General features: G+C 45.1%; 1 protein-coding gene across 7 annotated transcripts in view; it reads right to left on the bottom strand.

The window, feature by feature from the left end:
* The window catches only part of LOC306921584 (uncharacterized protein), a 32,366-nt gene that overhangs the window by 9,874 nt on the left and 1,402 nt on the right, over positions 1-21,090 (bottom strand). For 4 of the 7 annotated variants that reach the window (XM_079498773.1, XM_079498778.1, XM_079498779.1 and 1 more), the window contains exons 2-16: positions 17,374-19,266; positions 14,540-14,601; positions 14,110-14,139; positions 13,843-13,961; positions 12,269-12,385; positions 11,280-11,522; positions 10,411-11,084; positions 9,768-9,799; positions 9,615-9,658; positions 9,339-9,472; positions 8,032-8,199; positions 6,038-6,283; positions 4,788-4,955; positions 3,700-4,479; positions 43-696 (exon numbers count right to left, since the gene is read on the bottom strand). In XM_079498773.1, coding sequence (XP_079354899.1) covers positions 43-696; positions 3,700-4,479; positions 4,788-4,955; positions 6,038-6,283; positions 8,032-8,199; positions 9,339-9,472; positions 9,615-9,658; positions 9,768-9,799; positions 10,411-11,084; positions 11,280-11,522; positions 12,269-12,385; positions 13,843-13,961; positions 14,110-14,139; positions 14,540-14,601; positions 17,374-18,993 — 5,091 coding nt within the window. In that variant the 5' untranslated portion in view covers positions 18,994-19,266. The remainder of the gene's footprint in view (positions 1-42; positions 697-3,699; positions 4,480-4,787; positions 4,956-6,037; positions 6,284-8,031; positions 8,200-9,338; positions 9,473-9,614; positions 9,659-9,767; positions 9,800-10,410; positions 11,085-11,279; positions 11,523-12,268; positions 12,386-13,842; positions 13,962-14,109; positions 14,140-14,539; positions 14,602-17,373; positions 19,267-21,090) is intronic. The other 3 variants (XM_079498774.1, XM_079498775.1, XM_079498776.1) reach the window with 3 other exon arrangements.

Raw genomic sequence — 21,090 nt, 5'->3', positions numbered from 1 at the left:
TCACTAGTCAGCAAAACTATAAAACTATAAAGTATCAAATACCTTGGAAAGTTCAAGATCAGCAGGCTTGCTGGACCAAACCTCTCCATCACCAGCAGCAGAGCTAGATGACTTGGTCTTCTTTGGTCCAGATCTAATCTTGTCCAATTCCTCTTCCGTGATTGCCTTGGTCTCTTCCTTTTTATACAGCAGTTCTGCTATCCAGTTGTACCAAAGAACACCTTGTTGTAGAGGTGTCTGTTTTACTCCAGCCAAACAGATCCCTTCCCTGACCTTCACCCTCTTGAACAACAGTGAAGTAATGTGTCTTTTATTCCTCAGGTGTTCGTGTACAGTCTCTTTGAGGTTGTACTTACAGAGCTCACAGTGTAAGCGAGTCATACATTCATTCCTGCAGATATCCTCAAAGTCATATCTCTTCATGGCCAGGTACAAGCTCCTTAAGGTGTTCTTCTGAATGAGCAATACGTTGTGTTTTTTTCCCTTCAAGTGGTTGTCTATGGTCAAGTGGTAGTTTATGTCTTCTTCATTCCTTCTGACGTTACAGAGATTACAGTAGTAGCCTATTACCTCACCAAATAAATTATAAGACATCTTAATATAGTCAGACTTTACATAATCATAAAGAATTGACATGGAGTCCTCCTCTTCAGCAGCGGGCACTGTGTGGTCGTCTTTGTCATCGTCAGGTGACTCCTAGGCACAGCAAACAAGCACAAGCAACAGTACAAATTAAACCAAATACATGACAGCAGCTGACCTGTATGACAGGAAGTATTCATTATTATTAATAATTCATATATTGTAGTTCATTAACTAACAATTACAAACACTATAGAAACATTGTCTTTCATTTTTAATGAATGATGATTGTGCAATTGTTTTTCTATTTTATATAGACTAAAGTAAGAAGGGTGTGCATTATAAGATACGGCTACACCTTTTTGGTCTAGCCGTTGTTTTTGTTTGATGATGTATGATGTGTCATCTATCACAAGAATTTAGATCACAATTCTCACACGAATCTAATTTTTTTCTCTGAAAATATTTATTAAAAAAACATGATAAAATAACAAATTAATTGGAAAGCCAACTAGTGCTGCACAATTCTTCACAAAATGAGATTTCATTGCATTTTCTGATTAATTGTCCAGCACTAACTGTCTACTACATTAACTGCAATGAGTTAATATCTCCAATTGATTGAAGACTTTAGAATCATTTTATCATTAGCAAGTATAAAAGTAGTGAGGAAGTGAGGAAAAAAACTAAAATAAAAAAACTAGATAAAGTGCCCCTCAGGGCACAGGTCTCCACCAGGGAAGGTCAGGTTGTGGCCTCCTGGTGGCGCTGCCGCGCTATAATAGGCCAATGTGAAAAGGGTGCCATTTCTTCTTACGCCTTGGTTGGCAATTGGATGATTTGAGGCATTTTGTTCCAAAAACTGCTGGTGGCACTATAACAGGCCAATGTGAAAAGGGTGGGATATATATTCCTCAGCCTAGTAGGAAAGTCTGTGAAAGATTTCACGTAAATTGCAAATCCTGCAAACTTTGAAAGCCAATGTGAAATATCGGACAGATCCGGCTTGAACACATGACTATAGGGATAGTGTGTAACGATTTGTGGGATTTTTGGACAGCATCTGGAGGAGTAATATCCAAAAATGTGTTTTTCAAAAGTCGGCCTCCTGGTTAGAACAGGCCGTTCTGGAAAATTTGGGGCAGAGGTTCATCGTTGGCATCCAGGGAGTGTGTGTGCAAAATCTGGTATCGACCGGGTTAACGGTGCAAAACATACTCTCTCCCCATGCCTTCGGCCTGGTGGCGACAATAAAATAAACAATTAGTTCTGTTGCTTCTGACTGGCTGAAGCCTGTTGTAAACACTCAACAAACACACACATGGACCTGAATCACTGCACCAATGTCTGGTTTACAGTAAGTGACCTATGTCTGGAATGAGGCATTTGTCTCTCTTTCATTCACAATCAAGCTTAGTGACACATTTAAGTTATCAATAATTTAAGATCAAAGTTGCAAGGAATGTTCTCAAAATCCCAAATTATTCCAACTAACCGATTACATGATTAATGGAGAAAGTAATCGATAGAATAATAGCTCTGAAAAATAATCGATAGTGGCAGCTCTACGCCAAACATTGCATGTCCACATGCTCACGCATTGTGAGCTTGTAGATTGCTTCTTTTTGGCACGTCTACGGCAAAGTATAAATAGGGTTTAAGGCTGAACTGTGTGAACCAGGGGAAGTAGTTCAGTTCAATTCAAAGGATCTGCTGTCTAAAGTAGTAGCTAATTAACCTGACTCCGCCAGATGAAAGACACTTGCTTTACATTTGTTTCACAACCAACTTCCATCTGGGATCACTGTAGCCCAATCGCTGAAGAAGGCCATCCATTTTTTAAAGCTACTTGGCAGGTGATTGGAAGATCCCGCCCGTAGCTGTCGCCGATTGGTCTGGCCCGCCACGGGCCGGTTCATCGGCAGTCCCTGTCAGTGCCTCCAGATATACGCAACAAGGGGCGGCAAAATGCCACGAGCGGCAGGAGTCTCTTCCTGGTTTTTAGCAAGGAAGCTCTGAGAAGGAAGGGAAGTGGTCACGTGACTGGGCTGCGCCATGACACTTTCATGGACACTTTCATGGGAGCCAAACTCACACCGGAAGTGCAATGAATACATGGCAGTGAATGGAGCCGGCTGGACCAGCTCATAACAAACATTATTTATGAACAATTGAGACCTTTTGTAATGTAATCACTTCTGGAAAATAACAGAAGACATATCACAGGTTGTTTTCTAATCACTTACTTTTCGATGTGCACAGAATATAATTTTATCTGAGGATCTAAACAGCAGGTGTGGAAACGGTGGGAAGTATCGCGATACTTGGTGCGTTCAGAAAGGTACTTTGTGCTCTTTAGATACCATACCTCTATAAAAATTACAGTGTACACATCGAATAACAACACAGCAGACAATAATGTGTTACATGTCTTCTGTTATTTTCCAGAAGTGATTACTTTACAAAAGGGCTTCCTTGGTTTTTAGCAAGGAAGCTCTGAGAAGGAAGATAAGTGGTCACGTGACTGGGCTGCGCCATGACACTTTCATGGACACTTTCATGGGAGCCAAACTATCCGGCAGTTTGCACTGGAGTCAATGAGAGCTCAGTGACCAGCTCATGAACAAACATTATTTATGAATGACTGAGACCTTTTGTAAAGTAATAATCACTTCTAGAAAATAACAGAAGACATGTAACACATTCTGTTCCTTCTCAGAGCTTCCTTGGGTTTTTAGACAGCTGGTGGATGGAAATTAAGCTCCAGAAAACCGGAAATGCCCACGCTGCAAGTTACCGCGTGGGTGGAGCTTCATTTCTATCCACCAGCTGTCTAAAGACCAGGAAGAGACCCCTGCCGCTTGCAGCAAGTGGCATCTTCGTGTGAATACAGTCTGAGCAGCACCAGATGGGGCTGTATTATGAACTTGTGAATCAATACCGCCACCCATCTGGCGGAGTCAGGTTAGGAGCTAATGGGGATCCAAATAAACAAAGGAGTTTTAGTTCACCTCTTCCACCTCATGTACCATCAGGTGCAGAAAACAAGGAACAGAAAACAAGGACACGTCAAGCTGGGGAAAAAGCCATGGGAGCAGCTGAACTGTATAACCTTACCTTTTTTACTTCCTTATACCTCCACTCGCTCTCCCTGTCCCTCTTCACATTCTCCTCCCGTCTATCCTCCCGATGCCGTCTCTCTCTCGCATCTTTCTCTCTCCTGGCCTCTCTTTCTTTCCGTTGGTGCCTCTCCTCCTCGGTTTCAACGTGTTTCGACACATCTTTCTCTCTCCTGGCCTCTCTTTCTTTCCGTTGGTGCCTCTCCTCCTCGGTTTCAACGTGTTTCGACACATCTTTCTCTCTCCTGGCCTCTTTTTCTTTCCGTTGGTGCCTCTCCTCCTCTGTTTCAACGTGTTTCGACACATCTTTCTCTCTCCTGGCCTCTTTTTCTTTCCGTTGGTGCCTCTCCTCCTCTGTTTCAACGTGTTTCGACACATCTTTCTCTCTCCTGGCCTCTCTTTCTTTCCGTTGGTGCCTCTCCTCCTCTGTTTCAACGCGTTTCGCCGGGTCCTTCTTCTCTTGTGCTTTTACCACCCTTTTGTCTCCCTGCCGGCTGGATGTCTCTGCTGTATCCACGCCGTCTCTCCCTGAGCTCCGCTTACTTCCCTTCGACCCTGACCCAGGAGAATCTTCCCTGTACCTTTTCCGCCTCTCCTCCCTCTCCCGTGTCCCCCTGTCCCCTCCTCTCCTCTTCTCCTCTGCTTTTACAGCGCTTTTGTCTCCCTGTGTGCTGGAGGTCTTTGCCTCTGGTTCCTCCACTGTGTATCCCACCTCGTCTACTGTCACAAAGTCCAGGAAGTCTGGGAAGTCTTGGAACTGGTCCTCCTCTAACGTCACCTGAGGAGCATGATAAAATGGATCAGTTGTCGCTCGACATGATGACATCTCTCCTATTGGTCTGGGGATGAACCAGGATGAACCAATTGCCAAAGTCTCCCTCTTTGGCAACACCCATCTCAGAAAACTCTGAACAATGTGAAGCACTTTCAGACTGAATAATGGAGTAAAACTAAATTAAAATTCCAAACATTCTGATAAGCTACCTGGGGAGATTTTTTAGGTCTGAACTATTCCGTTCAGTGTCATTGAAGCTACATTCAGAGTTTACAGCCCAAGAGAATGACCGTGACGTCATCATTACGAACCTCAACATTGCTGCTGATCTTTTCATCAACCTCTGCATTTCTGTTGTCAATGATAATGTCTTCTTCTTTCTTCTCTCCTGGGACAGAGTTTTCATTCTCTTGAGGAGTGAGGTCCTCCTGGTCAGCAGTGGGTACTGCGTGGCTGTCCTCGTCATTGCCAGGTGACTCCTAGGAAGAGAAAACAAGGACATGTCAAGATGGGCAGCTCTGCCGTTAAGAATTTATGGTCGGCATGTTGGTCCACCCATGTCCCACCGCTCTTAACCAATAAAATAACAGCTTAGAGCCCTGCACGGTCCCAAAATATGGGCTCTGGCCCAGCCCGGGTCCATTGAGTTAAGGCCCGGCACCGGCCCGTTATAGTACCTCAGTTTTAAAGCCCGGCCCTGCCCGAAGCCCGACACCTTTTCTAGCACGTCACTGTGCGTGCATTCACAGTCTAGCAGCGCTCTGCTCTCACGCTGCATGATAAAAAACAAACCCACAATAATAATGATAATGACTGAAGAACACTGTACTCGTGTGGTAGGCGGTAATTCTCCTGCAGTATTTAAATTATGACTGCTTGTTGCTCAGAACGGCACTATAGCCAATCTACAAGCTCACAACACGTCGCTGTCTCGGGGTGTGTGTGTGTGTGTGTGTGTGTGTGTGCGCTCGCAGCTGCAGCGCATACTGTAACTAATTAGAAGAGAGAGAGAGGATGAGAGCACGGTTAGCACTGTAGCACGGACACTCTGACAGACAGAGATTGAAGGAAATAAGTTTTATGTCTGAAGATAATTCAACACACCGTTTGTTAAAAGTCTTCAGATAACTGTGCTTGTCTGTGTGTGTGTGTGTGTGTGTGTGTGTGTGTGTGTGTGTGTGTGTGTGTGTGTGTGTGTGTGTGTGTGTGTGTGTGTAGGGGTGGGTTGTGGGTGGATTGTCACGTCACTATGGAGTGGACAGCGGCCGGAGCATGCTGCCGTGCTGCAGAAGAAAGTCCAGTCTGGGTGAAATTCACATCGGAAAATTAATCTAACGGCACGTGAGCCCACCCCAGCCCTGGGCCTGTTGGTCAGGGATAGAAACGGTCCGTTTTGGCGGGCCAGGCCGGGACCTGGTCGGGTCACAACAGGCTTGCAGGGCTCTAGCTCCAATTGCTTTTAGTCTCTTGTGATCTTGCGGATTGTCACTTACTCTCTATTCCAAGAATGAAATGAGTGTTCAAGTGTGTGTTCAATGTGTGTTCAACCATCATCACAAACCTCTGCATTTACGTTGTTCAAGTCGGCACCTTCTGATTTGATCACTCCTGGGACAGATTCTTTATTCTCCTGAAGAGTGGAGTCCTCCTGGTCAGCAGGGGGAACTGTGTGGCTGTTATTCTCCTGAAGAGTGGAGTCCTCCTGGTCAGCAGGGGGCACTGTGTGGCTGTTATTCTCCTGAAGAATGGAGTCCTCCTGGTCAGCAGGGAGAACAGTGTGGCTGTTTTTGTCATCATCAGGTGACTCCTAGGATAGAAATCAAGGACATGTCAAGCTGGACCACAGTTCAAATGAAACCAAATCCAGCAGCAGAAGTATTAAACACTTTTACAGGATAGAATCATGTATCGTATCGTTAAACAAGTATCTAATATTTATATGGAAAAGCTTATTAACACCTTGCTTGCCCGGACCTATTTAATCCATTACTTAATGTGCCCATCATTTATAGCGCCCGGATCACTTTTACCGGCGAACCGGAAGTTTTTGTGAATGTCTGTGTAGCAGCTAACAATAGCCACACCACTCTAGAGTCGATCGACAACAACGGGAGGTAAGAATAAATCTATTGCGACTAGCGACTGGACTGCGGAAGGCCGTCAAACACAGGATCTTTTTTCAGAATTAGACGGGATGATTTAGATCGGGAGTTATGAACGTTTTAAGATTTTCGTTTTCGTCAGCTAAACAGGCAGGGAACATTTTCGATGACGTGTCACTCTTGCGCGTCATTGAGGATTGGGCAACAAGCGCTCCTAGGCTGTGGAGCGATGCGATCGGTTTTGATATCATTAATCTCCGTCCTATTTATCAATCTCCGCCTTGGGCACTTGACCATGAACTTGAACTTGACGGAGATCTCCGCCCTGGGCCTCCATGGTGTTAAAAAAGATTGCAGGTGACTTTACATAGCTGTTTCTCACTTCCGGTCCAAGGCCGCGAATCGTTTGCCTTCAAAATAACAGTACAAAATGAAAAGATTGTGAAAAGATCGTGGCAGGAGTGAATTAATTAATTAATACCTGGCAGGGAATGTATTGACACATTCACTGCTTAATACCTGGCAGGGAATGTATTGACACATTCACTTCAAGGGAAAAGGCCCGCTCTACTCGGACAGTTTCATATAGTTTCAGGCGTGTGCTGGGTGCAGATTCAAAATGAACATATAGAAAATGAATAAAATCCGCACATCCAGTCGAGTAAGAGTCTTTGTTTAATGATCATAGTGCTCCGCAGCAGCAGTCATACCAGACAGACAATGGCCTCCATGGCATGACTGCTGCTGCGGAGCACTATGATCATTAAACAAAGACTCTTACTCAACTGGATGTGCGGATTTTATTCATTTTCTATATTGACACATTCACTGCCATGTATTAAGAAATCCTTCCAAAACCGGCAGTGTTTTTCCGTCAAGAAAGACGGGATTATTTGAAGGCCCACTGGGACCCGAGATGTGAACCGGATGTAAAAAAAAAAAAACCTTCCGTGTAAATTGTGTAACAGTGATCATCAAGCTTTTTTTGACCAAAAACTAATTTTCCAGACTGAATAATGGAGTGAGACTAAATTAAAATTCCAAACATTCTGATAAGCTACCTGTGGAGATTTTTTAGGTCTGAACTCAATTCCGTTCAGCGTCATCGAAGCTACATTCACAGAGTTTACACAGCCTAACAGTGTTTCCACACCCAAGCGCAAAACGGCAGACAGCCGCGCACAGAAGAAGCTGTCTGCAGCTTATTTTCCGAGTTTTTAGACAGCTGGTGGATGGAAATTAAGCTCCACCTCCGCGGACGACTGCCACGGAGGAGAGCGTTTCCGGGAATCTGGTCGTCGCGCAAGTCGTCCGCGGAGGTGGAGCTTAATTTCCATCCACCAGCTGTCTAAAAACCCGGAAAAATAAGCTGCAGACTGCCGAGAATGTCCGCGGCTCTTTAGATAGTCTGGCAGCACCTTAAGAGAATGACCGTGACGTCATCATTACGAACCTCAACATTGCTGCTGATCTTTTCATCAACCTCTGCATTTCTGTTGTCAATGATAATGTCTTCTTCTTTCTTCTCTCCTGGGACAGAGTTTTCATTCTCTTGAGGAGTGAGGTCCTCCTGGTCAGCAGTGGGTACTGCGTGGCTGTCCTCGTCATTGCCAGGTGACTCCTAGGAAGAGAAAACAAGGACATGTCAAGATGGGCAGCTCTGCCGTTAAGAATTTATGGTCGGCACGTCGGTCCACCGCTCTTCTTAACCAATAAAATATCAACAGATGTATATATGCTCCAATTCACGTCTTGGGACAAAAGATGTGAACCAGATGTAAAATAAATGAGAAAAAATTAAACAAAAACGCTGTGTGTTGTGGAAATCGTTGAATAAAGCTTTTTTTGACCAAAAAAACTGAATTTGTGAAAAGAATCTTAGATAAATGTATTTTTCAAAATCTGATAACGTGGAGGCAGATGCCAGGCAAAATCGTCACTACTATATTATGAAAACAAATGTGTTAATTGTGGTAATTAAAGCCCATTGTTAATAGACAAAAATGTTATTTGGGTTATTTCAGCAAGTCAATATTCATTTGATTTAATAGTTTAAATGAAACTTTTTAAATTATGCAGCCCTATCAGCATGGGCACACTTGAGCAGACAGCCGCGGACAGAAGAAGCTGTGTTTTACGTCATTTCCGAGTTTTTAGACAGCTGGTGGATGGAACAGAAGCTCCACCCCTGCGGCTGACTGCCGCGACGGACAGATTCCCGGAAACGATCTCCTCCGCAGCAGTCAGCCGCGGGGGTGGAGCTTCTTTTCCATCCACCAGCTGTCTAAAAACTCGGAAATGACGTAAAACACAGCTTCTTCTGTACGCGGCTGTCGGCTCAAGTGTGCCCATGCTGAACGAGAGAGGAGAGACCAATATGAGAATAGCCTGTCCAGCACTGCTTGCTGATGAGGAATAGGATTTTTTTGTTTTTAGTACAAAACCTCATTAACCCATTTAGACGCATGTGTGTCATATTATAGCTTTAAACCCATTCTGGGCAGGAACCCCTTTTGGTGTTTTAACTAAGCATTATGTTATACTTTAGCTATTGAAAAATAGCAGATCTACAAGCTCATAGCGCGCCACCGAGTGGCGCGCTATGAACTTGTAGATCTGCTATTTTTGAAAAATCGTAAAAATGCGGCACAAATCTTTGAATACATATTCTTTCAGAGCGAACGTTTTTTTTATTTCGGCGTCAGGCCTGAATGGGTTAAACCCTTCCCTGCAATGTGTTTGTGATACCTTCACACCCACCTTTCCTAATTCCGTAGCGTTAAAGGGCTGGCACAGTTTGATGACATCACTCTCAGAAAGCCTAGTGATCAACACGACGGGATTATAACTAAATTCCTCTGCTGAAGTTGTCTTGTGAAGTTTAGGCCTGTTTCCTGTATGGGGAATTGGAAACAGACTTCAGAATCACTGGCTTTAAACGGCATAAAATGGACAAAAAACTTCTGGGTAAAGAGGCTCTCGGGTTGACCTACAGTATATTTTGTATTCTCTCCATGGGCTTTGGCATCACCTTACCTGAATCCTCAACACCTTTGGCACACAGTTCCTGGGTAGATGTCCTGTGAAGACAAACACAAAGTCGTTTTTATCTCTGATGTGTTTTGTTAGAGGAGGAGTGAGAGGGTATGTACAGCAGGCTTGTAAAAGAAGAGAACCCCTCTAACTTACCCTTTACTGACTGTTGTTGAATCATCTGGTTTCTAAAAGAAAGGACACATGGGAATAATAAGAAAATGCATTTATTTATAGACAAGCACATACTGTGTTCACACTTAAATTGATCAAACTGTATCTGAACCTCTTTTAATAGACTCACAACCTTCATATTTTGTAATCTTCAACACACATTCAAAATAAATGTTTGTCACTGATGGAACTACCACTAAATATTAATATATAACGTAATACAATAAATAGGAACCTTGGCTAAAGTGGCAGTAATGGGCTGGTCTCTGATGGAGAGGCTGCTACACTGGGCCAGTGCATCCTCTGTGTATTGGCCAAATATGTTCCCATACAAGAATTTGACAAAGAAAACTCATAGAGTACTTAGGGTATACAAAGGAAATAAGGAAAAAAATATAATGTTACGATCTAATCCGTAAACAAAAAACAGCTAAGAGACATCACAACACTCTTTAAAGCACATATTTTATGCCTCTACATACGCCTCTAACCTAAACATCTGATTAGTGCAGTTTGTTGGAGCCATCACTTGGGAGTCTAGAATAAATGCGCTCGGCACAAGAAGAATGTAAGTTCTTAATCAAATTGCATAATGTAGCTTTAAAACAAAGTCTATTAGACTCACTGTTTCATCAGCCTCGGAGCACTTCGTTTTGTTGGACTCAGGCTTAGGCTCTGTCTTTGGGGCCTTGGCTGACAACGGCAGTTTGCGTCTGGCAGAGTCATCACGTCTATCAGCCTCAGAGCGCCCTGACTTGGACTCAGACTTAGTTGTCTTGGACTCAGACTTAGTTGTCTTGGACTCAGACTTAGTTGTCTTGGACTCAGACTTAGTTGTCTTGGACTCAGACTTAGTTGTCTTGGACTCAGACTTAGCCTCGGAGCGCTCTGACTTAGTTGTCTTGGACACAGGCTTAGCTGTCTTGGACACAGGCTTAGTTGTCTTGGACACAGGCTTAGTTGTCTTGGACTCAGATTTAGTTGTCTTGGACTCAGACTTAGCCTCGGAGCGCCCTGACTTAGTTGTCTTGGACTCAGGCTTAGCCTCGGAGCACCCTGACTTAGTTGTCTTGGACTCAGACTTAGCCCCGGAGCGCTCTGACTTAGTTGTCTTGGACTCGGACTTAGCCATGGAGTGCCCTGACTTAGTTGTCTTGGACTCAGACTTAGCACCAGAGCGCTCTGACTTAGTTGTCTTGGATTCAGGCTTAGGCTCTGTCTTTGGGGCCTTGGCTGACGGCTCGTCACGTCTAGAAGATTCATCGCGGGGATGTTTCAAGCTGTCACGGGAAGAACGTCCTGTAGCCGCAGATTGAGGCAAAATAAACAAGGGAAGAATGAATTAATAAAAGGAGATGGAGTAGTCAATCTCTCATCATGACCAGGTAGCTCTAGGTAGTTAACAGTAACCAGGTAAAGTTAAGCACAGTACTCGAATAAATGTTACTTTACACCACTGGCGAGGAGTAGAAGGAGAGAGAGGACAATGCTGACCTGGTGAGTGTCTGTCTCTTCTCTCAGGTCGATGGCTAGTAGAGGAGGACCCCCCTCTGTGAGAGAGCTTGGGGCTGTCTCTTCTCTCAGGTCGATGGCTACCATAGGCGGTCCCCCCTCTGTCAGAGCGCTCAAGGCCGTCTCTTTTCTCAGATCGACTAGAGGCGGACCCCCCTCTGTGAGAGCGCTTGGGACTGTGGACGCTGCTGGGCCGGGGGTCCTTTCCACGACCATGGTCTTCTGCTGGTGAATTAACATAAGGAAGATGCAAAATCTTTAACACATTTGATCCTAAGGACGGGTATACTAGCACTTATTAATTAATTACGCAAGGTGCTCATGACGAGTAGGCTCGTCTTAAGGTGTTTAATATCGCTATAAGATTGCCTCGCTAGTTTCCATTTTTGCAATCGCCCCAGTTGCTGGCGAGCAACTGGTTGCCAGCTGGTGCTGGCGAGGCCCTAGCAAGCATCCCTCTTGCTAGGGCCTCGCCAGCACTGTGTGTGTGCGACCAACCACATTAGCTTCTGTTTTAGCCACGGCCTTTGCACGCTCTTTTCTCAGAAACTACGCCGCTGTCCGTGGTTTTGAACATACCGCCGATGTTCGGAGGTCTTTTCTGATTATCCGGTGATCGTGATTGGAACATTGGCACTTTCTAGAGAAAGGTTGGACCTCACTTTAGCTTGCTAGCATTGGTGTTATTGCTTTAGCATCCAAGATGGAACCCAAAACCAGAATTGCTTCTCATCACGTGGCACCCAAGCGCCACCACTTTCGTCCACAGGCACAGCCATTGTGTTAAAGTGTCTATGATACATGCTGTTGCTTTTGGGCAGAAACCTATTTCCATCTACTTTTCTCATGAATTAACGCCCTAACTTGATCATACTACAGTACAGAGTCACATCGAAAACAGCAAATTTTCAAGCTCAAAGCGCGAAGCGATGCGTTTTGAGGTTGTAGATCTTCACAGGGACAATGCTGACCTGGTGAGTGTCTGTCTCTTCTCTCATGTCGATGGCTACTAGAGGACGATCCCCCTATGTGAGAGTGCTTGGGGCTGTCTCTTCTCTCTGGCTCCTTTCCACAACCATGGTGTTCTGCTGGTGAATTAACATAAGGAAGATACACAATACTTTTTTTCATGAATTAAACTTAAAGCCCTACTTCAGTGGTTTTCAACCCTTTTCATATCAAGGTACATTATTTATTCATCATTTGAGCCACGGAGCGACCACCGTTTGATGACAATAGGCCTATCTCACAGCCCGCTTTCCACGCCCACTTCCGGTAAATAGTGGTGTCATTTAACATTAGCATTTACACGTTACAAGTACATTTTCTAATGTAAAAATGTGACAGACCAATATTATTATGAAGCAAACAAGATGGTAAATCAGCTCGAACAGATAGAACAAACCTTACCTTGAGAAAACAAAAGTTGTAGACTTCTTAAATTACCTCTGTTAACATGTAGCGTCTATGGAGTGACGTCACGCTATCACCACTAACCCCGAAAGGGGGCGTATTAAGAGGGCGGGGAAATTCTGTGAGATAGGCTTATTAGCCTCTCAGACCCAAAATGGAGAATATTTTGTTGTCGTCGGATAAGATTTTGTTCACAATTCCATGCTGTATTGATGTTGGTACCATTAGGGCCGATTCATACTCCTATTTTACCGCTGTTTCGGCGCTGTAGTGCCGAAATGATTTCGGCTCGTCAGAAATTTTCAGTAGCACCGAAGAGCCGACTTTAGGACGGTCCCCGCCCCCCCGAACCTCAAATGACGTCACATTGTAGGCTCTACAGAGCCGAACCGACTTTTATTCGGCTCTAAAATAGGAGTATGAATCGGCCCTTAGGAGAAATAACAGGCAAACGTGTAACAATGATTTAACTCTTGAGAGCGTGCTGGTGGTCCCCATTAGCTGGGGACCACCTGGAACCCCCTCAAGGACCACTGCCCTACTTGATTATACTGTACTAGCGTCACACAGAATGTGTGACGTCACATCTGCTAATCAAAGGTAGTAGATGTTCAAGCTCGAAGCGCAAAGTGTGAAGCGGTATGATCTTGTGGATCCGTTACTTTCGCTATTATTGAATTTGAATCCTGAAAAATAACCGTTTTGGATATACGAGGTGTCCACCCGACAGACGTTTTACATCTTCAAACTGGGTGAATATGTAGCAGAGTGGCTCAGAGCCTCAGCCTGATGGCCTCAAAAGTCTAATATCTCCCCCGGTCTATAGGGATATCCCTTTGGTCTAGTGGTCCCTTTGGTCTAAGATATTGGACTTTCACGCGGGAGACCCGAGTTTGAATCCTGGATCGGGTTTCACCTTGGGAGGACGGACCATGCGCCACAAATTCACAGCAAAACAAAATCCATGTCCCACACCTGTGGGTACGCTCAAAATATGAGCGTAAATTGCTTAGTGAATCGTGAATCAGGCCCAAATGTGTTTTTCACAACTTATAGCAGGACAGAGTATGACGTTCTTGCACATGTGTGTGTGTGTGTGTGTGTGTGTGTGTGTGTGTGTGCGCTATGGTACCTCGTTTCAGTCGTTCACTCTCTCTCCCCGTTCGCTCTCTCCTCGCTGAGACAGAGCGAGAGGGAGAACGCTCCTTGGTGGTTGGGCTGTCATCTCGACCCAGTGAGTGTTGTTCCCTCCTGCAGCGGTGAGGAGATGAAAGCGGGGTGAGAAAGAAGGGAATCAAATATACAACTCTGTAAAAAGATAACAGAGACCAAAATCGACACAAAACAAAGAATGTTTTAGTGCCAAAATAATTATTTGGAAAACGCAAGTCAAACCGACCTTGGTACATCGGGTTTCCACTCCGGGTACCTATACAAACAAAATATTTTCTTATTATTAATTACTCAATTACAGCAAAATAGCCCCAGCTATCAGGTCACCAGACACAGACACAGACACAGACACAGACAGACAGACAGACAGACAGACAGACAGACAGACAGACAGACAGACAGACAGACAGACAGACAGACAGACAGACAGACACACACACACCCTTTTGCATTAATTTAAAACTGCTGTTTGTGTCATGAGTACATGCACACAGAACTTGTGGGTAATAAATGCAGGCTTTTTTCCCTTCTTCATAGAATACTTTGTGTATTGTATTGCCAAACGACCTAAACAAAACAAACTGGTCTTCCTGGTCTTTAACGTGAATAAACAAAAGATATCAAGGCATCTACAGGACAATGAATTGCCTCCTCACTTGTTGTGTAGGTCTCTGCAGAAATCAGTGTGTTTTGCACTCTTGACATGCTCAATCCAGTCCTGGAGAAAAACAAAAAGGAGAGAGAAATATACTGTATAACAGGAGAGAAAATGGCAAATTATCATTTAGGAGCAGGTTATAATATATTACAACAATCAATTTGAAGATAGTGAGCATATTTAGAGATAGTAAGCATATTTAAAGTAGTGCTTTTTTGCTGGCTATGTTAATACTGCCATGACTTACAACAGGTTCACCCAACAACTTAGGTGATAGCAAATACATTAGTCTTCCATTTCAGGAAGGACGGAGAGCTGAAATGACTGTTGAGACTTGTCACGTCTCAACAGCGTCAAGAACCCCCCCTTTCAATTCTGTTGGCTGCTGTACATTACAATATACTGGCGGGGTGTGCCGGATAGTGCCGACAAAATAGCGGCAGAAGTTACACCAATACTATAGTGTCCAACAAGCATAGTAAGGCATCAGTCGGAGCAGAAGTCTATCCCCGTTTCGCAATGCGCCATCTATAGATGCTGCTAGAGATGGACTGCTGAAGTGGAACGTAACACAGACAATCAGCTCAAACGTGCCTTTTGCAATTAACCACCCACATCTTCTGAGTGACTGAGAATAATCCATGAGGAAAGTTTATTCCATCAGTTGGACTGGCCTCCAAGTCTTGGGTAGTGGATACTGCTGATCTGCAAGCTGACTGACATCATAGACTTCCCTCGAACTACTGCACAATAACCTGGACACCACTGGGTAATGACAAATACACACAATCAGTGCTGACATCTTTGTACTGATGTCATCATAGCACTGACAGACTGCCCTCAAAGTACGCTGACAATGTGTGCTGATGATGATCAGTAAGGCCTGCCACTAACTCAACATCCTCAGAGTTTCTTTTTGTGTCTCCCACTCTCTACAGTTCCATATACTTCTATTATGGACCCCCAGCTGTGACTGCAGACCAGGCCTCTTCACAGAGCACGACCATGGACTGCTACCATATTATATTTACCACTACACTGTATTATCTTAACATTGTTATATTATCTAACATCATTGTTATACCATATTATTGCCACTACTTGTATTTGCCTGTATCTCTCTCTCTCTCTCCCCTGACACGGTCGAAGCAGATTGGCCGCCCACCCTAGAGTTGGGTTCTGCTTGACATTTCTTCCAAGTTCCAGCTAAGGGGGAGTTTTTCATTTTCACTGTCACAAAATTGCTTGCTCAGGGTGGGATCTCTGTCGGTTCTCTGCTCTACATGTAAACTGTACGCCGTTTACTGTGTTACTGTTGAGACAACTTGTGTTACTGTTGAGACAACTTGTTGTGATTTGACACTTTCATAAAATGTAATTGAATTGATCTACAACCTGACAAAGCATCACAGTAGTGTACTGACACCACCGCCATAGCATCACAGTAGTGTACTGACACCACCGCCATAGCATCACAGTAGTGTACTGACACCACCGCCATAGCATCACAGTAGTGTACTGACACCACCGCCATAGCATCACAGTAGTGTACTGACACCATCGCCATAGCATCACAGTAGTGTACTGACACCACCGCCATAGCATCACAGTAGTGTACTGACACCATCGCCATAGCCTGGACAGTGCTGGGTAGTGGGTACCGAGTATATAGAGTCTATATACTCAGTATATTATAAACAGAAAAGCGTAGTGCTAACGTCAGATAACTGATATCATAGATAGGTACTTTGTGCCTATATCGGCCGCACAACAATATTCAATAGGCACGTGTTGTCTGCTTTGCAAGGTTTAGGTTTAAGTACACACTACGGAGCATTGGCCAGGTTATTGGGTGAAACAAGCCCTCTATCCCTCTAACTTCCAGTCTGCCACTTCAACTCAACCTCCCCTTCTCCTGTCGATCTCTCCGTCTCAAACCATCTGAGCAGCCATCAGCTGAGTGAAGCTGAAACTGAATTTCCCCCACGGTAAAGGTCTCTCCTCCCCCCTCTCTTGCTGATCAAGCTCTGGTCAGATGTCACACACATCGCTCCCTCTCTCCCTCTGATCGAGTGTTGCCTAACATTTGCACCGACGTTGGGATCTGTATCAATATTTGGGCATAAGCTGGGCAGGCAAACACCACCACAGAAATCTTGAACTTGTCCGCAGATTGGCTAAAAGCCAAGGGCTCGTCTGAGGTAGGACTGAAACACTCGTAAATAAGAAGAGCGCCACTGCTCCAAGCAGCTCAAACAGTAAAGCCTGCAGCAGGGAACAAACTTACATTTTAATTTAAAGTTAATGAACATAAATAATTACAAGCCAGGGAGAGTTTTACCAGCCAATAAGGATAAGTAATGTACTGTAAATATCACTACATAATATTGTCATATGCAATACAGGCATAAATAATATTTTGACGGGTCAGTTATTAAATGATATAAAATTATATTTTAATCATGATTAAATCAAATTGATTATTTTGCAAAGTAGAGTATAGGATACTCGGAAGCAGACTGAGAAAATATCCTTGGCTCTTCTGGCCATTTAAAGAGTCCTATTGATATTGTACATTTTGCACTTGTACAGTATTTCCTCTCACCGGGCACTTGATGGGTAAATTATCTAGTATTGTACAGTATCCAACATTAAAACCAATAGGAATTGGTACTAGCCACTGGTTGACACACTAGTTTGGTTTCAATGAAGGATGATGACATTGAGAAGACAACTGCCTAGAAAAACAAATTGAAGAGTTAAATTCAAAGTGTGCAGGTATTCCTTTAAGGACACCCTTAGACAATGAGACGACGACACGTTGGCACTCACCTTAGCCTGCTCGCAGTCTATCAGACACAGGGTGCAGGTGTGAGGGTACACCTTTGGAAACTCTGCTGAGAAATCACATATCATGGAGGGAGTGGGTAACCTCAACCTGTGACTGCCGGCACGTGATTCTGAAAGAGAGGACCATGGAGCAGGACATCTGGACATTGACGAGGAGTAGTCGCTCTGTATTTCAGATGAAGGGCTTCTTCTGTAGTGTAGGTCTGGACAACGAGATCTGGGAGGCTGGGGAAATTCTGCTGAAGGTGACCGTCTGCTCTTGTGAACTTCGCCACTCGAACCGCGGTAATACAGGTCTCCAAACGGATTTGGATCAGCAGGCTGTGGACGAACCTGCCAACTTTCAGTCATGTCCATTTCTTGTTTAAGAAGTGAGGACGCTGGTGGACAATCTATCTTGGTGGATATCATCTTTCCTTCACTAGATAGCGGCTCTCGTATGAAAGCCTCTCTGCTGCTGCTGACATCAGTGAGTAGACTTGAATGACCATAGTCAAGAGTCAATCCTGCGGTCTGGGCAACACTGCGGACACTGGACACTTCCGGGGATTGCCAACGTCCCGAGCTTCTCTGGGAGCAGGAAGGAGGCGGCAGTATTTCACGGGTGGCGCGTGTAGCACTCTGAGAATATGAAGATGAGTTTGAAGCTGCAATATTCTGATCATTTGATCTCCTGCTCATCATGTTCTTAAGGATGTAGGGTAATTTATCGGGTGTTAGCTCATCCTCAGGGTACTGACTAAGAACCTCGAGATCCTGCGTGGAGAGCCCAAAGCTAGCCAAGATATTCCCTGCACTTTCTGGGATATCCACTATATTCTGTATAGTCACACCTCGACTATGAGAGCCCCTCGTCTGAGGGGTAGGTGGTTCATAAACAGGGGCATGCACACCAATTGCAGAGGGCTGCTGGGTCACGGTGGAGGGAGTGACCCTGGAAAACATTTGGCCAGGCTGTTGTTGGTAGTTTGACCAATCCAGCCCTTGCTGGTGGCCCGGTTGGCTTTCAAAGCGAGGTCGTGAGGTATCGCCTCCAGACCCTGAGCCATTCATACGGTTCAACTCCATGCCCATGTCCCTGGAGCCCATGATAGGAGGGCACTGGAAGTGGCTGTGCTGCTGCTGCGGATGCTGCTGCTGCGGATGCTGCTGCTGTGGATGCTGCTGCTGTGGATGCTGCTGCTGCTGCTGTGGATGCTGCTGCTGCTGCTGCTGCTGCTGCTGCTGCTGCGGATGCTGCTGCTGCTGCTGCTGCCGTGGATGCTGCTGCTGATGTTGCTGCTGCTGTGGATGCTGCTGCTGCTGCTGCTGCTGCTGTGGATGCTGCTGCTGTGGATGCTGCTGCTGCTGCTGTGGATGCTGCTGCTGCTGTGGATGCTGCTGCTGCTGTGGATGCTGCCGCTGCTGTGGATGCTGCCTCGGCTGTGGATCCTGCTGCTGATGTTGCTGCTGCTGCTGATTATGTTGCTGCTGCTGCGAATGCTGCTGCTGCTGCTGTTGCGGATACTGCTGCTGCTGCGCTTGCTCTTGGTGATGAAAAGGACTAGGCCTGTTGGAGAAAGGTTGTGGCGGCCCCTCCTGCTGGCTGCGGTGGTGATACATTGTGCTGGATGGATGCTGTGATGTCCTGCAGTTTGTTGTAATGTTTAACCCCAGCCCCTGGCACCCACCTGCTGAATACTAATATTCAGAATAGTATGGTGAGGAGGGTGAGCTGTGCCCGGACTTCAATCTGGACCAACTTCAGAGCTGCCACTGCAGCAGCACCAGCTGCAGGTCCAAAGAGGCAAGGGGCCTCTCTGGTGCCGGTGGTGGTGCCAAATGTTCTGCTGCTCTGGTCCAAACAGAGGGGGTGAAAAAGATAGCACAGCAAAGCTGGGAGATGGAAAACAGAAATATAATATTAAAGGTGAAAAGGCTTTTCCTTTTCAGTTTGAAAAAGATTTGAGATAAAGTCCTTGTCTGTACAGTGTACACCCATTCGCTAAAGGTTGACACAGTATTCCTGTGTGTGGACTCATTACACAACAACCATTAGGCTACATCACAGAATAGATGCAGTGAGATTTGAGATCTCCTCCGTGTCCAATGGCTCCACCATGGCTGTCTTGCAGGACGGGATGTTATGCAAACAGTGGATCAATGAGAAGCACTTTCATCTCCAGGTAGCCTAAATGGCCTTAACTGAGAGAAAGACCATACCTAGGCTTTACCCTGGAGACCAGTGACAAATCCTACAATGCTGGCACACCACACTTGCAATCCACTAAATTGTTTGTTTTCCTGTACAGGTTAAAAACTAAAGAAGTGTAAAAACATGGATTTCTTGTAAGCATTGTAGATGCAGTTAATCAACTTAATAATGGAAGCGACCCAATAGCTAGGGCTAGGGCACATGATATCTAATCACATGGGCTCAAACGCCTGACAATGAGTCCCTGGTTTGATTACTGGCCGGCCAAACCATTTGCTGCACATCATTCCCCTACTCGCTCTCTTTCCTGTCTCTATGCTGAATAAAATACACTGCCACAAGTCCTCTTTCTATTACAAGATTGCCTCATCGCATCATCTCCCATTTATCCTTAAACCCGCACCCCTCGTCTAGCTTTCTCCCATCTACCCACAACTCACCCAAATACTAACCCCAACATGTCATGCCTTTCCTCCTCCTCTCTTATCTCTCTAGATGAGGCCCTAAGACTAGTGATATCCACTAGACTAGACCAACCAGAGCCCATTCCTTCCTCAATGCCCCATACCATTGGCCCTGATCTACTCCCTTTCATTACTACCATGAACACCAAGACACCAACACATCTGTATTAACGTCAGTCTGCTGTGCCGATATGCCATCATGTCAGTCAGAGACACGCCGCTCCTCAAGAAACCAAGCCTGGAACCCTCAGACATAAAATACTATAGACCAGTATATCATTCCTTTCCAAAACTCTTTGAAGTGTTGTTTCTAAGTCTAACCAACATTCTCTCCATCTCTTATACAGTATATGTCACCCCAGGCCTCAGTAATTTCAAAGCTTGACTACTGTAACTCCCTCCTTACATACTGACCTCCCAGCATGCTCACTTAAGCCTCTCCAAATGATCCAGAATGTCACAGGACAGGCATGCTGCATGCCTGGTCCTTCAACCAGCCAAAATGTTCATGTTGGCCTTGTAGGCCCCATACTTAAAGGCCTGATCCAACCCTACAACCCCTCCCACTCACTTAGATCAGCCAAGCCTTCCCTGAAACATTCAGGACAACGCTCCACTCTCCTGGTCCCACATTGTGGAATAAACTCCCCTTGCAGTCAGAACTGCAGAGTCTGTCTCACCCAATTTTCCACTGTGAACTGAAGACCCACCTCTGCAAACTACACCTCACACTCTAGCACCTCTCTCAACATTATAAGTGCTACCTTCGTGGGAATTAATTCAATTCTGAGCAATCTCACACTTAAATTCAGGCCCTGGCGGTATACTATAAGGTCAGCGGAACTGGAAAATGATGTACAAAATCAGCCTAGGGTTTCATGTCCCTTTAAACACTTCAGTGATGTAAATAGGTAATGGGTCCCAGGACACAGGGGTGGTCTTTTAGATGGGACCCAGGGACCTTTTATGAGTCCTCCTTGAACGACGTTAGAGTGTACAGTACTGAGTACAGTATTGCATCCCAGGACCCCCGGGGGGTGA

Source organism: Electrona antarctica, assembly GCF_951216825.1.
Source record: "Electrona antarctica genome assembly, chromosome: 4".
Lineage (NCBI taxonomy): Eukaryota > Metazoa > Chordata > Actinopteri > Myctophiformes > Myctophidae > Electrona > Electrona antarctica.
Note: the sequence above shows the minus strand (reverse complement) of the source record. Positions and strands in the feature narration are given on the sequence as shown.